Source organism: Cydia amplana, chromosome 13 (assembly GCF_948474715.1).
Source record: "Cydia amplana chromosome 13, ilCydAmpl1.1, whole genome shotgun sequence".
In the NCBI taxonomy this organism is placed as follows: Eukaryota; Metazoa; Arthropoda; class Insecta; order Lepidoptera; family Tortricidae; genus Cydia; species Cydia amplana.
Window position 1 is genome coordinate 1,084,521 of NC_086081.1, and position 16,308 is coordinate 1,100,828.

A 16,308-nucleotide genomic window follows, 5' to 3' on the forward strand; every position below is an offset into this window, starting at 1 on the left:
TAACTATTATTTTGTATTTCCCAGGAGTGTTATTATGACAACACTACAACAGCAAGGGTTAAGGATGACTAAAGTTTTGTATATTATTTATAATTTCCCCATTAATTAACGTGCTACCAAACATACATTTATTATTACACACACATGCAGTACATGACATACACACATGTATCGGTAACTAAGCGTCGGAGGGTCATACGATAACAGAACAGCATTGCAAATGGTCATGTTTACTAAACAATTAAATCAAGTATGTGCCGTGTCTCAAAAAGATTAAATAGGGAAAAAAATATGAAAGTCATATGTGTTTGTCACATTTCATAAGGTTTAGTTTCGCCTGGACCCTGTGAATTGCTTTAAAGTACCTACTTATACCTTTTCGGGTTTCTGCTAGGGAAAGCTGTAATATGATTAGGTATATAGGTTTCAACGTAGGCCAGCAGTAATATGATGTTTAAGAATTCAAGTTAGTGTTATTGCGCGGCAGAGATGGACATACGGTAAGTTTATTAATTTTGTATTCATTGGGTCGGGAGTAATCCGGCGCTTCGTTTTCTATGGAAAACGTCATGAAATCACGTGATCACCTGTCGTCTTCTGTCATGCGCCGGAAACTCCGGCCCGGACACGACCCGGTCTAACGTAAGTCATCATTAAAGAAGTAAAGTGTACTGAATATAATTATTAAACAAATACATACAATATATGAATAGGAAAACGAAATAATTTAAACAATGTATTAATTACTCAATACATTGTTTAAATTATTTCGTTTTCCTGCGCTCCAATTATTGGAGCTTGAATGGGGGTTGGCTACTTAAAAACAACACGAATCAAAACATTTTATAAAACCATTTTAATATTTAATTGTGCATTTTTAGGTATCGCTCCCGTCGCGAGAAATGCTGTTGTATGCGAGTAGAGAAGACATGTTATATTTTTGCCATAATTAATGTGGTACGTATATTTTTGTTTAAAATATTGCTTTAAGTTGATATTCGGATGGACCACTAGATCCTATTAAGTACTTCTTATATCTATGACTGGATTATATCTAGTACTAGTGAGTACTGTGCTCTGTCTGTCATCTGAGCTACCAAGACTAATACAGCGAATGCAGTGGTCGTGGGTTCAAGTCCCACCCAAGATAGTTAATTTATTCACTTTTAATTTATTTTTAAGCTTAATAGCATCGTCTGCAGACGTTTTTGATTGATACAAATTTAATTATGCTCTTCTTTTAATTTGTGAAATTACGATGTTACTGAAAATCGTCATCGAAGACCAAGGTTATATGCTGCCCAACTGCCGGTAGATTAGATAATAAAGTAGATTAAGTAGGATTTGATAGTATAATGAAAACTTTAAAAATCACTGTCAAACTTTAAACAAATGCACATAAAATAAACTAATCGCAATCTGTTATCTTGCAAGAAAATATATAATTATATACCTAAAATAATTCAATAACTTCGTTACTATAACACTCATGCATAACGATTTATCAAACCGCTCGCGCCCCTTGACCGCGAGCACTGATAAATACTGCGTATCGAATGTAAAAGGGATTCCCACACATTATTGTTAAATTAGAATTGTACCTGCTGATACATTAAATTTAAAGTGACATAATCTTTAATAGAAAAAAACCGACTTCTCTAACTACTAGCCTAACCCACTTAACGGTGCTTAACTATTACTTTATTTGGTAATATGTATACATTTTATGGTAATCATAGTGGTTGATTTAGTTTAGGTATCATAGTGGTTTTCCGGGTCAAGGTCCGGGTCTGGGTCCGAGTCCGAGTACGGGTCCGAGTCCGGAGTCCGGGGCCCAATCCAAGTCAAAATCGAAATTGAAAATCACAAAACGTGTACTATGCGTCGTTGAGGAGTTCTGTTCTGATCATCATCAGCAGTTCCACTTCATCAAATGCCACAGTTTTTAATGTAAATGCTTGATTTTCTGATGAAAATATATAAAATTCTATACGGATGCCTTTAAGATTTGAGAAGTTCCCTCGATTCCTCATGGATACCATGTTCAGGACTTGAGATTGACATAAATGTGCCTAAAAACCTAACTTGCTTAACAAACATAACGAAAAGGACAAATCGCCAAATGCGAGCTATGCGTCGTTGAAGAGTTCCGTTATGATCATCATCAGCAGTTCCACTTCATCAAATGCGACAGTTTTTAATGAAAATGCTCGATTTTCTGATGAAAATACAAAAATCTCTATACGCATGCCTTTAAGATTGGAGGAGTTCCCTCGATTCCTCGTGGATCCCATCATCAGAACTCGAGCTTGACAAAATTGTGGCTTAAAAACTTAACTTGCTTAACAAACATAACGAAGAGGACAAATCGCCAAACGTGAACTATGCGTCGTTGAAGAGTTCTGTTCTGATCATCATCAGCAGTTCCACTTCATCAAATGTCACTTTTTTTATGTATATGCTTGATTTGTTGATGAAAATACAAAAATCTCTATACGCATGCCTTTAAGATTTGAGGAGTTCCCTCGATTCCTCATGGATCCCATCATCAGCACTCGAGCTTGACAAAAATGTAGCTTAAAAACTTAACTTGCTTAACAAACATAACGAAGAGGACAAATCGTCAGACGTGTGCTATGCATCGTTGAAGAGTTCCGTTCTGATCATCATCAGCAGTTCCACTTCATCAAATGTCACTTTTTTGAATGTATATGCTTGATTTGTTGATAAAAATACAAAAATCACTATATGTGTGCCTTTAAGATTTGAGGAGTTCCCGATTCCTCATGGATTCCATCATCAGAACTGGGTTTTGACAAAAACGGGACCAATCTGTATGCATATACATACAATCAAAAAAATAATTTTCAAAATCGGTCCAGTAATGACGGAGATATGGAGTAACAAACATAAAAAAAATAAAAAATAAATAAAAAAAATAAAAAAAAAACATACAACCGAATTGATAACCTCCTCCTTTTAGATTTGGAAGTCGGTTAAAAAAGTAAACATGTCTACGATAGCCATAGGTAGACAATTTAATGGTTGTAGTACAAAATTTTGCAATTAGACCAATCGCCTTAAAAGATGACTCACGTTAGACCGGGCCGTCTCCGGGCCGGAGCTTCCGGAGCTTAGTTTTCTATGAAAAGCATCACGTGATCATCTGTCATAGAAAAGTAAGCGCCGGAAGCTCCGGCCCGAACACGGCCCGATCAGCCCGGTCTAACGTGAGTCATCCTTACGGCAGCTTATCAAATTTTATATAAACCATCTGCCGGTACAATTCTAATTTAACTATAATGTTGTTACCTACACATAATTATTTTGTATTTTAGTTTAAGGTATTCATCCGAGGCCTTCGTTGTCTGATAAGAAACAGACTTTCTATGACAGATTTCGTTCAGACGTCTGTACGTTACCCTGCAACTACTTAAAAAAAACCGGCCAAGTGCGAGTCGGACTCGCGCACGGAGGGTTCCGCACCATCAACAAAAAATAGAGCAAAACAAGCAAAAACAAAAAAAAACGGTCACCCATCCAAGTACTGACCCCGCCCGACGTTGCTTAACTTCGGTCAAAAATCACGTTTGTTGTATGGGAGCCCCACTTAAATCTTTATTTTATTCTGTTTTTAGTATTTGTTGTTATAGCGGCAACAGAAATACATCATCTGTGAAAATTTCAACTGTCTAGCTATCACGGTTCGTGAGATACAGCCTGGTGACAGACGGACGGACGGACGGACGGACGGACGGACGGACGGACGGACGGACGGACGGACGGACGGACGGACGGACGGACGGACAGCGGAGTCTTAGTAATAGGGTCCCGTTTTTACCCTTTGGGTACGGAACCCTAAAAAATCATCTCATTGTGTAAATTTTCAACTTTCAGGTCATCGTCTGCCTTTCTGCCCTCGCCTGCCTCTCCACAGAGGCGTTGATCGTGACCAGAGTTGCGATCAGCTTCATTCAGTACAATTTCTCCCAATTCTTGCCCACATGGATCGTTATATTTCCCATTTACGCCGTTGCCTGTTTTCTGACAGCTACTTCTGGAGTTTTTGCAGTATTATTGCTCCAAGGAATTCGTTTGGTAAATACTAAATTAAGTATTAAAGTTTATCGCGCATATGAGATAATGTGACACACTCCAATTTCGTATAACGCGAGTTAGTAAAAGACAAGTGCCGCTGTATAAATCATGCTACGCACGATAAGCACTAACTCCTCTTAGGGGTCGTCCTAAGTCCTAATACAACGCGACTACGCTCGATTGTCAATTAGGTCACCTATTCGAGTTCAATATGTTTGATCGCGCGTTTGCACAAGTAAAATTCGCACGAACTTGCGATAATCGCGTAGTCGCGTTGTTGTGCATATTAGGAGTTAGGACGACGCCTATAAAGGTACCATTCCATTTCTGACCGCACCTGCACTACTGGTCCGAACGCGTTGGTGTAATGTTATTGTCAATTTCCATAGTAAAATGAATGGTAGTGCAGCTGCCGTTGGACATGGACTGTCATCTTAACGCCGCGCGCTATTCTTATTGCTGTTTGCTGCATTGCTCTGGGATATGTCAGAACATATCGCGCGGCAATTCAGCTAGCAACAATGCGGTGTACTATAATACAGTTGCAATTTATGTTGAATATTAAAATATCTTTTCTTGCCCGTTAGAAATACAACAAATATACAAATAATTGTTTCAGAAAAACCCTAAACTGGTGTTGGCGTATCTGTTCTTCGGCTTGGTAGTGGAAACAGTAATGATCTCGGCCACTATCATCGCCATAGCCTTTGTCACGGTTGTACGAATTCCTGGACAAAATTATGACCTTGTAAATGGCGGTATTGCCCTGGCTTTTGTTATATGTGGTAAGTTACAATAGAATAATATAAATAATAACTTTACCGTGAAACAAGCCAACTTAGTCCCATAGTTGACTATGGTCAACAGTTTCAAAGTAATTAAGTATCAAAACTAATGTTCTTTTTGGTTTTGTGTGAGTTTTTTCTCTCGTTTTATTTAGATAATATTCACACCTAAACAAATATATAGTTCATTTAAACATTCCGCCGGCCTAGCCAAGGTTACAATCGCTATCGCTTCGACAACGAAACGCTTTGTGTGTCTCTATCACTCTTCCATATTAGTGCGACAGGGACAGTTGCGTTTCGATCGCTACGGAGCGTTAGCGATTGGTACTTTGGCTACGCGGCCTGTATCGTTTAAAAATAGTTTAGAACTAGCTTCTGCTAGTTCTGCCCACAACTTCGTCTACGCAATGATGATGATGATTGGTATAAACTATCATATTTCCTTTCCCTGACATCAATCTATCTCCAAAGAAAATTTCATATGTATTTATATATATCGGTTCAATGGTTTATGCATGAAGAGGTAACACTGGTCATAGGTACACACAGGCAGAGTTCGCACTTATAATATTAGGTACAAGTAGTATTTGAATTTAATAGTCGTTTCCTTTTTTCAGTAATATATGGATATATCCTGTGGTTGGTGCGGAAGACTTACATTATATTTTTATCAAGCCATCAGAATGATATTTTGAATCAACAAACTATGCTTTATATTTGCAACGAGTACTTACCTACCTTAGATAGCTAACTATTATCTTAAAATTGTTATTATATGTTCCTCTTTGTCAAAGTGGATTGTATTTGTACTTAAGTACAAACTTAGGGTACCTATGAGTAGGTCATTTATTATTTGTAAGTATTTTTGCCTTGATAAAATTTGTAATAAAATATGTACCTACTTAGGTGAGTCAACACAGTTTTTTTAGTTTTTTATTTTATTAATTTTAATCCTTTTCAAATTAGTGTACCTACCTAAACCGAAATGCTTCTAGATAATATTTTAAACTACTTTTCATTCATAATACCCCTTGTCGCGGAGATCGCGAAGTCTGTTATTGTGGTATGTATCCTATCTGTCACTCTTAGCGTACTTTCACTGGTAACACTGGCGATCGAGGTCGGCTAGTGTCATGGGTGACAGCCGAGAAGATGGCGGGAACCGAGTTGAGACAAGTTGAGAGAGGTCGTCTGAATTTCTGGTACGTAAGAGGTGGTGTGACGCCGTGGCGCGTGCATCACGTACAGGAGATTCTTGGTAAGCTAAACAAATCTATATTTTGATATATATGGATATTGCAGTGACCTTGAATTAGCGACGACCTTGAGATAGAGCTGAGTTGAAGAATTGTCTGATATTCTTTATGTGTAGCTCGAGTTTGAATGTAACAAGTGAGGTGGCTAGAGTTTATCGGTTTGAGTCACTGGAGGTTTCATTATGGAGGCTGATGGATGAGCTGTAGGGGTTGTTGTGGAGGCTCGTCGGGGACCAAATGGTTCCCGCCTCGGGACTCATCGCATATTATGAGTTGAGAGATATATGAGATTATGAGAGTATATCATGAGTATATAAGATGCGGGATGCACGATGAGTTCTCCTGTGTTGTGGAGATTCAGTTGTGCCATGCATCCACCGATATAAGCCACGGGACTTGGGGCCCTTCTAATTTTCCCTGAGAGAGTTGAGGTTACATTCATAACAAGAGATATGAGATTGAGAGGAGATGGAATTGTGCGCCCATCGAGTGTTGATTCATGGTCATTGCAGTAGCTATTTTATACTGTGCTTAATATATTTAGAGATCCATGTAGCGAGGTCATCATTACATCCCCCTAAAGGTAAAACTCCGCTACATGTTTTGGTGGAGAATGCTTAAAAATATGTCGGTTGCGGTTCACGTGTTTAGAATGAGAAAAGAGTTGTCGTACTTAATGTTGAAATAGTTCTTTAGTCAACTTGACTTTTTTTTTTTGGTTTGGGTATGCCCATGGTGGTGCGTACACATGGGATAGTTGTGCCCCATTGTGGTGCGTACACATGGACAGTGAGATTGCCCAGCCATGAGGAGAATGTGCATGTCTCGAGCTGAGTACGAATTGATTGTAGAATTTTATTACACGGTGAACCGGCCGATAGACGATTCCTTGTTCTTTTTTCTTTTCCATAGATCAGCATTAATTTAGTTTCTGAACACGTTCAGAAACACGCCACTTTTTACGTTCGGTCATATTCATGGTCAGATTTATTTACTAAATTTGACATTTTGCGTTTCCTCGTTAGTTTATAACAAAAAAAGATATATTTAAACATTTCCTTGTTGTTTTATTTTCCCTACGGACATTATTTACGTCACGGATTATTTATTATGTTTGGTACGGAACGGTTCGGTATGATAGATCGATCGGTCTGGTCGTGTAGAGGAGGTTTAAGAATGTTTAGTCTACTTAAGTCTATGGTTTTTACTTTTGCGAACTTACCCGTTTTTCTTTCGTGTGTTGTGAGAAAAGTTTGTTTTAGAAGTGAAAAACTAATAAAAGTGTGCAATTACTTAATTAAGGAGTGCCAAAGTGTCGAAGTGGACTGCTAAATAAACTTTTGTAAGTAATAGATTTAAGGCGACTTCATTATGAAGTAATAAAGCACTTGCAATTTCATGTAAGATTAACAAACTTTTATAGTACTTAAACTCGACTTCAAGTGAACGCTTTTCATTGCAGATTAGCATCAAACAAAATGCAAGATACTCATAAGATATAGAAGCATATAAAGTGTATCGGTAGCTCGCATTGCGTACAAAATGGACTTTCTGCTTTCCACATTACAATTGCGCCTAGATAGGCTAGCAGAAGCGTTAAAGGGAGCCGCAGAGGCCCTTAACAGCATTGAAACTGGCGTAGCAAGGGACAGGATAATTGCTGTGAGAATAAACGTTAAAAATAGATTGTTATCGCTCACAACAGATTTAGATAGATATTTGTCTGGCGCAACGGATATAAAAGAAGATTTCTGCAATGAATGTCGAGATATGCAAGTAAAGGCGGAGGACACGCTGACCGAATTAGAAATCGCAATAAAACTATACTGCCATGAAGGGGAAAACAATCATAGAACGCGTCTACCTAAGTTAGAGTTAGGGAAATATAATGGTGACATTCTAAAATGGAACACTTTTTGGGATAAATTCGCAGCTAATGTTGATAATAAGGACATTGCCAACGTTGAGAAGCTATCATACTTGCTAGCGTCATTAGAGGGACCAGCCCTTCAAGCAGTCGAGGGTCTGGAAACTACTAACATGAATTATCCGATTGCGGTAGACATTCTCAATAGCCGCTTTGGTAAACCTACGAAGGTCATCGATGCTCACAATGATGCTTTGCAAAATCTAGCTGTAGCTAAGGATTCACCTGAAGATTGTAGGCGTACTCTGAACAATATAGAGAAGCACCTTAGGGTATTAGAGGCTCTTGGGGAGAAAGTTGATGCTAGTCACCTTAGAGTTATTACACTTAATAAATTTCCATCAAGAGTAGTATACCAAGTGTGGCTTATGTCAACCGATGATTCTTTTGCTGCAATCCGGAAGGCTTTGGATGCTGTAATAACAGCCATGGAGAGTTCGGTTGTTACAAACATGGAGAGTTCTGTGATTCCAGTAAAGTCCAGTGACACAACGGAGATGAGTACACCTGCTTCAACAGCAACACTGCAGATTGGAGCTGTAAAGAAAAGGAAATGGCAACAAAAGAGGGAAGCAATTTCAACTCAACCTAGCAAGAAACGCCCTAAGAGAATGTGCATATTTTGCAATGAAGAACATTATAGTGAGGACTGTACCAAATTTAACACATATAAAGAGAGGATTGGGAAGTTGAAAGATAGGTGTTATGCGTGCTTCCAAATAGGACACCGTGCCTCCAAGTGCACAAGAAGGAGAAAATGTGTACATTGCTCTAGGATGCATAATAGAGCACTGTGTCGACAGAAGGTGCAAAGGGGTGAGGCTAGTGATATGGTACTTTCAAACATTACTTCAGTTAATGTACAGTTAAATAAACCATCCAATTTCTTACAGACGGCAGTAACCCAAGTAAGGACAGCGGAGGGGAGAAGTCTGAGCATTAGACTTTTACTTGATTCTGGAAGTCAACGAACTTACATTACAAACAAAATAGCACAATTATTACGAATTAAATCTGATGGAGAAGATTGTTTGATGATTTATACTTTTGGATCAGAAAAGCCCAGAGAAATGTTATGCCCATATGCAACAATAACTGTAGTGAGTAAACGTAATGTTGAAAGATTGATTAGAGTGAATATAGTTTCATACATCACCGCAGAGCTACCCATAGCTAAGGTAGAGTCACCAATGATAGACATCTGGGCGGACGATGCTTCTACTGGTGAAGGCATTGATTTGTTAATTGGAAATGATTTATACTTCTCATTTATCAGAAAGAGTGTTGATTTGGGAAATAATACTTATCTAGTAGATTCTGATTTTGGTTGGTTCCTCGCAGGAAGTGCTACTAACAATAGAAAAAGGGACATTCTATCAGTTGCTACATATTGCCAGTGTCATGAAATCAATCAAGACTTTTTTACAGAACCAGATCTTCCTCTGCGTACCATAGATGTCAAATTTTTATGGTCACTTGAGAGCATCGGGATATGTGATTCTCCAAAAACTACATGTGAGGAAGAAGCCGTGCAGCACTTTAACAATACTGTCAAATACAGTGAAGGACGGTACCAGGTCAAGTGGCCGTGGATAGAGTATCCACCTAAATTGCCTACTAATTTTGGACTTGCCTTTGGAAGGTTAAAGGGTGTATTACGGAGGTCAAATAAAGAAGTCATGACAGAGTATGAGGAAATCTTAGAGGAACAGCTTGAAGCGAACATAATAGAAGTTGTGGATCCTACCATTCCTGCTGACCATCCAGTTCACTACCTACCTTTTCATATGGTTCAACAGAAGGGAAAAAGAGGCCGGCTGGTCTACGATGCTTCAGCTAAGCTGAAAAACGAGAAGAGCTTGAATGAGTGCTTATACAGAGGTCCGAACATGCTGGAAGACCTTACAGGATTGGTACTGAAATTTAGAATTGGGAAAATTGCTATCACCGCCGATGTTGAAAAGGCTTTTCTTCAGGTTGGTCTACAAGAAGAGGACAGGGATGTGACCAGGTTTCTCTGGGTCAAAGATCTGGAAAGGGAACTAACCGAAGACAATATCATGCAGTACAGGTTCTGCAGAGTGCCTTTTGGAGTGATATCAAGTCCTTTCCTCTTAGCGGCAACAATTCGATATCACCTTTCAAGGACTAACAAAAGTCTTCTTTCAGTGATAGCAGATAAATGTTATGTGGACAATTTAGTAACATCAGTTCAATCAAGAGAAGAGGCTCTCAATTTGTATGCTCAAACTACAAACTCATTCAAAGAATTAGGAATGAACATACGAGATTGGATGTCTAACGACAAAGATTTTGTAGACAAGATTCCCGAGCAAAAGAGAGCTAAACAGGAAAGTGAAATGAAGATCCTCGGTTTGATATGGAATTTGGAAAATGACACCTTAAAGCTCAAACTGAATAACGAAACCTTTGAGAGCGAGATCATAGACAGAGGTATTACAAAGAAAGGAGTCTTGAGAGTACTAGCACGTCTGTACGATCCATGCGGGTTTGTGTCACCACTCATGCTACCAGGAAAACTCTTGTTCCAGGAGATCTGTACTAGGAAGTTAAAATGGGACGAGATTCTGCCTGAAGACTTGTCAACATCATGGAGGAACATAATTGAGAATTTAAAAGCTGTTAAGAACGTAGAACTGCCAAGACATGTCGCAAGTGGTTCAAAGTCGGAATGTACGAAGTATGAGCTACATTGCTTCACTGACGCATCTATGAATGCATATGCAGCAGTTGTTTATCTGCGCGTCATAACTGGAAAGCAAGTATCAACTTCGTTTCTCATGTCAAAATCCAGAGTAACCCCAGCAGAAGACAAAAGTGATCTCAAAATTCCTAGACTTGAATTGCTAGGGTATCTGATAGGAAGTAGACTTCTGAGGTATGTTACAAGCCACATAGACCTAAATATATGCAAGATATATTTGTGGACGGATAGTCAAGTTGTCATAGCTTGGATCAAATCTAGTAGATTACTTCCACCATTTGTATCGAGACGAGTCAATGAGATCAAGCAAATTAAGGACATCTTAGGTGCAGAGCTGCGCTATGTCAACTCAAAAGAGAACCCTGCAGACATAGCTACCAGACCAGAATTGTGGCATCAGAAACAGGATCTATGGTTCCATGGTCCAGATTTCCTTCTACAAGACCAACGTGATTGGCCTAAGGAGCAGAAGAAGGAAGAAATGTGCTTGGCCGGGAGGGCTCTGGACACGGTGGATGGTCCAGAGATGACAATTAAAGGCTATGAAGACCAAGATAGTGATCTTAACTTTTCTGAAATGGAGGATAATCCTGCAGCCACTGCACTTCATGAAAGTTTGGATTCTATGCAAAACCCATTAGACGAAGAGAAGTGTGAAGAGACAGTGACTGAGATAAAGAAGTTACAAGAAAAATTCTTTTCAGAAGAAGTTTCAGGAAAGGTAACCAGTTTGTCACGAAACTTAGGTCTCTTTGTAGACGAAGATGGGATCTTAAGATGTAAAGGAAGGTTCGCGAATGCTAATTTGTCGTATGATAAGAGATATCCCATTCTGATTCCGAAGAAATCGCCCTTCACAACCCAGATAATTCTGAAGACGCATAGAGACAACTACCATGTTGGGGTTCCACACACGCTAAGTATATTACGCGAAAAGTATTGGATCCCCCATGGGCGTGCCCAAGTACAGAAAGCTCTGAAGAGATGTTCGCAGTGTGAGAAGTATTCTGGAGGTCCTTATAAACTGCCACCACCACCTGCACTACCCAGTGAAAAAGTTAACTATAGTTCTCCATTTACCTTTACTGGATGTCCACTATCTGGGTCCGGTATTAGTGGAAACAAATACTGGTAGAGAAAAACGATGGATTTGTCTTATGACATGTTTAGCAGTTCGTGCTGTACATTTGGAGTTGGTCAAGGCTTTGACGGCTGAGGAGTGCTTGCTAGCGATACGGCGTTTCGTGGCGGCTAGAGGACCACCTAGAATATTGATATCGGACAATGCACTACAGTTCAAGCTGACAAGTGAGGTACTAATCCATTCATACTGCCAGGAGAAACATATCAAGTGGAAATTCATCACGCAGCTTGCACCCTGGCAAGGCGGCTTTTACGAAAGATTAGTTGCACTGGTAAAGCACTGCTTAAAGCGAACACTTGACAAGCATTTATTAACAGACGGTCAAATGCATACAGTAGTGAAGGAGATTGAGGCTGTATTGAACACGAGACCTTTGACTGCAGTGGGTTCCGATCCAGAGGGAGTCCTGCGACCAGCTGATTTTCTGTCTCTAGGTCAGTGTCTAGAAATAAACCCGGAACTTGGCGAGGGGACCTCACAAGGTACCAATACCAAAGTTGACTTGGTTGAAGGCTGGAAGAGAGGTCAGAGGATTCTTAACGAATACAAAGAGATGTTCACCAATCAATACCTACCGAGTCTGCGGGACAGATTCAGCCACTCTCATAAACAACCGCGAGTGATATCAAAGAAGTCTCCAGAAGTCGCTGACATTGTACAGATTAAGAATGATTCCAAAAATAGAATCAATTGGAAGGTTGGTAAAATCTCAAGTTTAATCCGAAGCCGTGATGGTGAGTGCCGAGCAGCCAAAGTGGTAGTTGGGAATGCAGAGTTTACGAGATCCATAGCCCATCTGTATCCTTTAGAGTCTGATACGTACGGCCCAACGGATTATGCACGATTACCATCACAAGACAACGAGAAGGCAGAGACACCAACTGAACACCGTGAGATGGTTGAAATTATAGAACCCATAAAAGCATCAGAAACGATAGTGTTACCCGAGCCCGAGATAGAAATTAATGAGCTAACAATCCCTACCGAGTCGGCAACCGAGAAAGAAGTTTCTGTGTTAGATTCCGAAAGTAGTCCTACGCAAACTGAGCAAGCTCCCGTTGCTGATACACATGAGGCAGAGGTGAGAGAGCCAAGTGTTATGGAAGAACGGCCAGAGGAAGCGACAAGAGTAAGGAGGAATGCGGCCATTTGGGCTAGAGAACGAATAGCCGAATGGACGCGTCAGCTAATGACGCTACTGATGTAACCCTTTTGCCGTTCGCGAGTGTCGCGGAGATCGCGAAGTCTGTTATTGTGGTATGTATCCTATCTGTCACTCTTAGCGTACTTTCACTGGTAACACTGGCGATCGAGGTCGGCTAGTGTCATGGGTGACAGCCGAGAAGATGGCGGGAACCGAGTTGAGACAAGTTGAGAGAGGTCGTCTGAATTTCTGGTACGTAAGAGGTGGTGTGACGCCGTGGCGCGTGCATCACGTACAGGAGATTCTTGGTAAGCTAAACAAATCTATATTTTGATATATATGGATATTGCAGTGACCTTGAATTAGCGACGACCTTGAGATAGAGCTGAGTTGAAGAATTGTCTGATATTCTTTATGTGTAGCTCGAGTTTGAATGTAACAAGTGAGGTGGCTAGAGTTTATCGGTTTGAGTCACTGGAGGTTTCATTATGGAGGCTGATGGATGAGCTGTAGGGGTTGTTGTGGAGGCTCGTCGGGGACCAAATGGTTCCCGCCTCGGGACTCATCGCATATTATGAGTTGAGAGATATATGAGATTATGAGAGTATATCATGAGTATATAAGATGCGGGATGCACGATGAGTTCTCCTGTGTTGTGGAGATTCAGTTGTGCCGTGCATCCACCGATATAAGCCACGGGACTTGGGGCCCTTCTAATTTTCCCTGAGAGAGTTGAGGTTACATTCATAACAAGAGATATGAGATTGAGAGGAGATGGAATTGTGCGCCCATCGAGTGTTGATTCATGGTCATTGCAGTAGCTATTTTATACTGTGCTTAATATATTTAGAGATCCATGTAGCGAGGTCATCATTACATCCCCCTAAAGGTAAAACTCCGCTACACCCCTAGTGTAAATTTCGTTCGATTGCGTTACGTGACGTACCTACGCGTTTGCGATAAGTGTCATTTTATATGGGATTTTGAGTTTCCAAAACGTCCCGCTTGACGCGCTGTTCAAAATCCCATACAAAAATAGACAAAGCAAACGTGAACTCTCGCTATCGAATGAAATTTACACTAGGAGTTCTGTAGGAAGAACTAAGGAACTATAATGTAATAGGTAGACAATCGATACAATTGTTTGTATACTATATGAATAATTTGATAGCATAAAACAATACCTGTTTGTTAAATAATGAAGTAATTTATTACCTAACCAGCACGTCATGTTTCTTCAGAACAACATTCATACGCTGATACATATTAGATAGTTCATTCAAAACGTTATTGTAGGTACGTTAACACTTAAGAAAATCATTTTTATTCTTATTTGATTTCTTACTTTATTATAGACACCTACCTAGTAGTAAACATTTATCCGTGCTGAAAATTGTCTTTAATTAAATTATAGTTTACCTAATTTGAAGTATTCTTTTAATTAAGTGCCTACTTATTGCAAAAAATGGTGCAAAAAAGGTAAATATCCTTTGTTTTTAAGTGAATTTGACAATAATTGATTGTCAATTTAAGCAAATTTTTAAATTATATGATAAGTCATTTTAAAAATTTTAATACTCAGCATTTTCTTAATGTATATCTAACAACAAACTAAGTAATTTATACATTAAAAAAAACTTTAATGCATAATTTGACACAAAAAGAGTACAATTGACGGACTTAACACCTTAAGACATATCTACCAATCAACCATTGGGATTGTAGAAAGTGGACATGAGATGTGGATGTGAATTCAACGAAATTCCTATTTGACTGTCACTTTCTGCCAGTCAAGTAGGACTCATTGTGAAGTATATTCGGTATTTTGTTATTTACAGCAACACGCTGCATCAACCAAAATCCATGGGTTGCATTCCAATAGAGGCGGTTTGTTTCTTCCATGGAGTCATCAACTGTGTAAGTACTCAATTAAAGTACTTAGTAAAGAAAGTAACTAAAAAACTCCTCTTCAATATAAAGATAATCAAGAAACTTTTCTTCGTCAAGTATCTTACGAGCCCATTTTTCAATGGTAAGACAAGAGAAAACCATAGACCGTCCTCCCCTTGTCTTGCAAAATTAACTCGTGAAAATATCGGTACGTGGCGTTACGAGCCTCGTTCGAAACAATAAACGGTTGAAATCGATGCATTGTTGTACTTTACTATAGAAAAAAATAATTTTCATTAATTTTTTGCATTATTATGTAAAATTATCGTCACTCCATACATGAGATAACAAATTCACATTCGATAATTTTCAAAGATTCGCAACGCAACTATTTAAGACTTCTACTTAATTCTCTTTGGCCCCAGAAACTATACTTGTCTACTAGTCGCCAGGAGACAGATGTCAATCCTAAATCTTTGTCAAAATCAAAAGGTCATAGTTAATTTTTAGGTGCTGTCAATATTCGGCATAGTGACCCTGACGCTAGCGCGCATATTGTTGGAGCCTAGGGACATAATCGAAGATCCCCCAAGAGAAATATCTGACTCCATGTTCCAAGAAGGTAATTCAAGTTCTGTACCCCTAGTGTAAATTTCATTCGATAGCGTGATGTTTCATTTTGTATGCGATTTTGAGTTTCCATAACGTCCAACTTGGCGCGCCGTTCTAAATCCTATACAAAAATAGAAAACGCTAACCTTCATCAAGCTGTCGAATGACATTTACACTAGGGGTTCTGAAGCAAGTAGTGACGGCAAAGGTGTGTATAGGTAATCTAATCTTACAATGGGAGCTTAGGGGTCCGCGTGGCAACTAATCCCAAGAATTGGCGAAGGCACTAGCTTTTACGAAAGCGACTGCCATCTGACCTTTCTACCCAAAGGGTAAACTAGGCCTTATTGGGATTAGTCAGGTTTCCTCACGATGTTTTCCTTCACCGAAAAGCTGGTAAATATCAAATATAATTCGTACATAAGTTTCGAAAAACTCATTGGTATGATACGATGTGGGGTTTAAACCCGCGACCTCCGGATTCAAGGGGCACGCTCTTACCGCTAAGCCACCAGCGCTTCCGAATTTTACATATGTATGTGTAAGTGTATCGTCGCCTAGTATTCATAGCACTAAGCTTTGCTTAAGAGCTGGAAGTTGCCGCTCAAGATCGCGACAAATAGAAGATTCTTCTGCGAGCCATATGTCTCTAATGAGGGATAACAGGAATGCATCATCATCATCATCAAGCTTTGCTTAGTTTGAGGGTTGATCTGTGTAAAAG

At 39.5% G+C, this 16,308-nt stretch overlaps 3 protein-coding genes across 3 annotated transcripts; all 3 read left to right on the forward strand.

Moving 5' to 3' along the window:
* The first annotated feature begins 423 nt into the window (after positions 1-423).
* LOC134653348 (uncharacterized) lies at positions 424-5,662 on the forward strand. Its single transcript, XM_063508684.1, has 5 exons — positions 424-500; positions 882-957; positions 3,898-4,098; positions 4,718-4,883; positions 5,504-5,662. The coding sequence occupies exons 1-5, from the start codon at positions 490-492 to the stop codon at positions 5,635-5,637; spliced, it is 588 nt and encodes a 195-aa protein (XP_063364754.1). The 5' UTR covers positions 424-489; the 3' UTR covers positions 5,638-5,662.
* A 1,724-nt stretch (positions 5,663-7,386) lies between these two features.
* On the forward strand, positions 7,387-9,063 carry LOC134653315 (uncharacterized). Its single transcript, XM_063508641.1, has 2 exons — positions 7,387-8,885; positions 8,963-9,063. Exons 1-2 carry the CDS (start codon positions 7,685-7,687, stop codon positions 9,010-9,012), a joined length of 1,251 nt encoding a protein of 416 aa, XP_063364711.1. The 5' UTR covers positions 7,387-7,684; the 3' UTR covers positions 9,013-9,063.
* A 196-nt stretch (positions 9,064-9,259) lies between these two features.
* LOC134653675 (uncharacterized) lies at positions 9,260-11,929 on the forward strand. The gene has a single exon (XM_063509068.1). It carries the CDS (start codon positions 9,260-9,262, stop codon positions 11,927-11,929), a length of 2,670 nt encoding a protein of 889 aa, XP_063365138.1.
* The last annotated feature ends 4,379 nt before the right edge of the window (positions 11,930-16,308 follow it).

Excerpts from the sequence above, each read along its gene's own strand:
- LOC134653675 (XM_063509068.1), top strand. The coding sequence starts at position 9,260 with ATGATAGACATCTGGGCGGACGATGCTTCTACTGGTGAAGGCATTGAT.
- LOC134653348 (XM_063508684.1), top strand. Across the intron at positions 958-3,897 it reads TTTTTGCCATAATTAATGTG|GTCATCGTCTGCCTTTCTGC; the intron begins GTACGTATATTT and ends TTCAACTTTCAG. Across the intron at positions 4,884-5,503 it reads CCTGGCTTTTGTTATATGTG|TAATATATGGATATATCCTG; the intron begins GTAAGTTACAAT and ends TCCTTTTTTCAG.
- LOC134653315 (XM_063508641.1), top strand. The coding sequence starts at position 7,685 with ATGGACTTTCTGCTTTCCACATTACAATTGCGCCTAGATAGGCTAGCA. Across the intron at positions 8,886-8,962 it reads TCGACAGAAGGTGCAAAGGG|ACGGCAGTAACCCAAGTAAG; the intron begins GTGAGGCTAGTG and ends AATTTCTTACAG.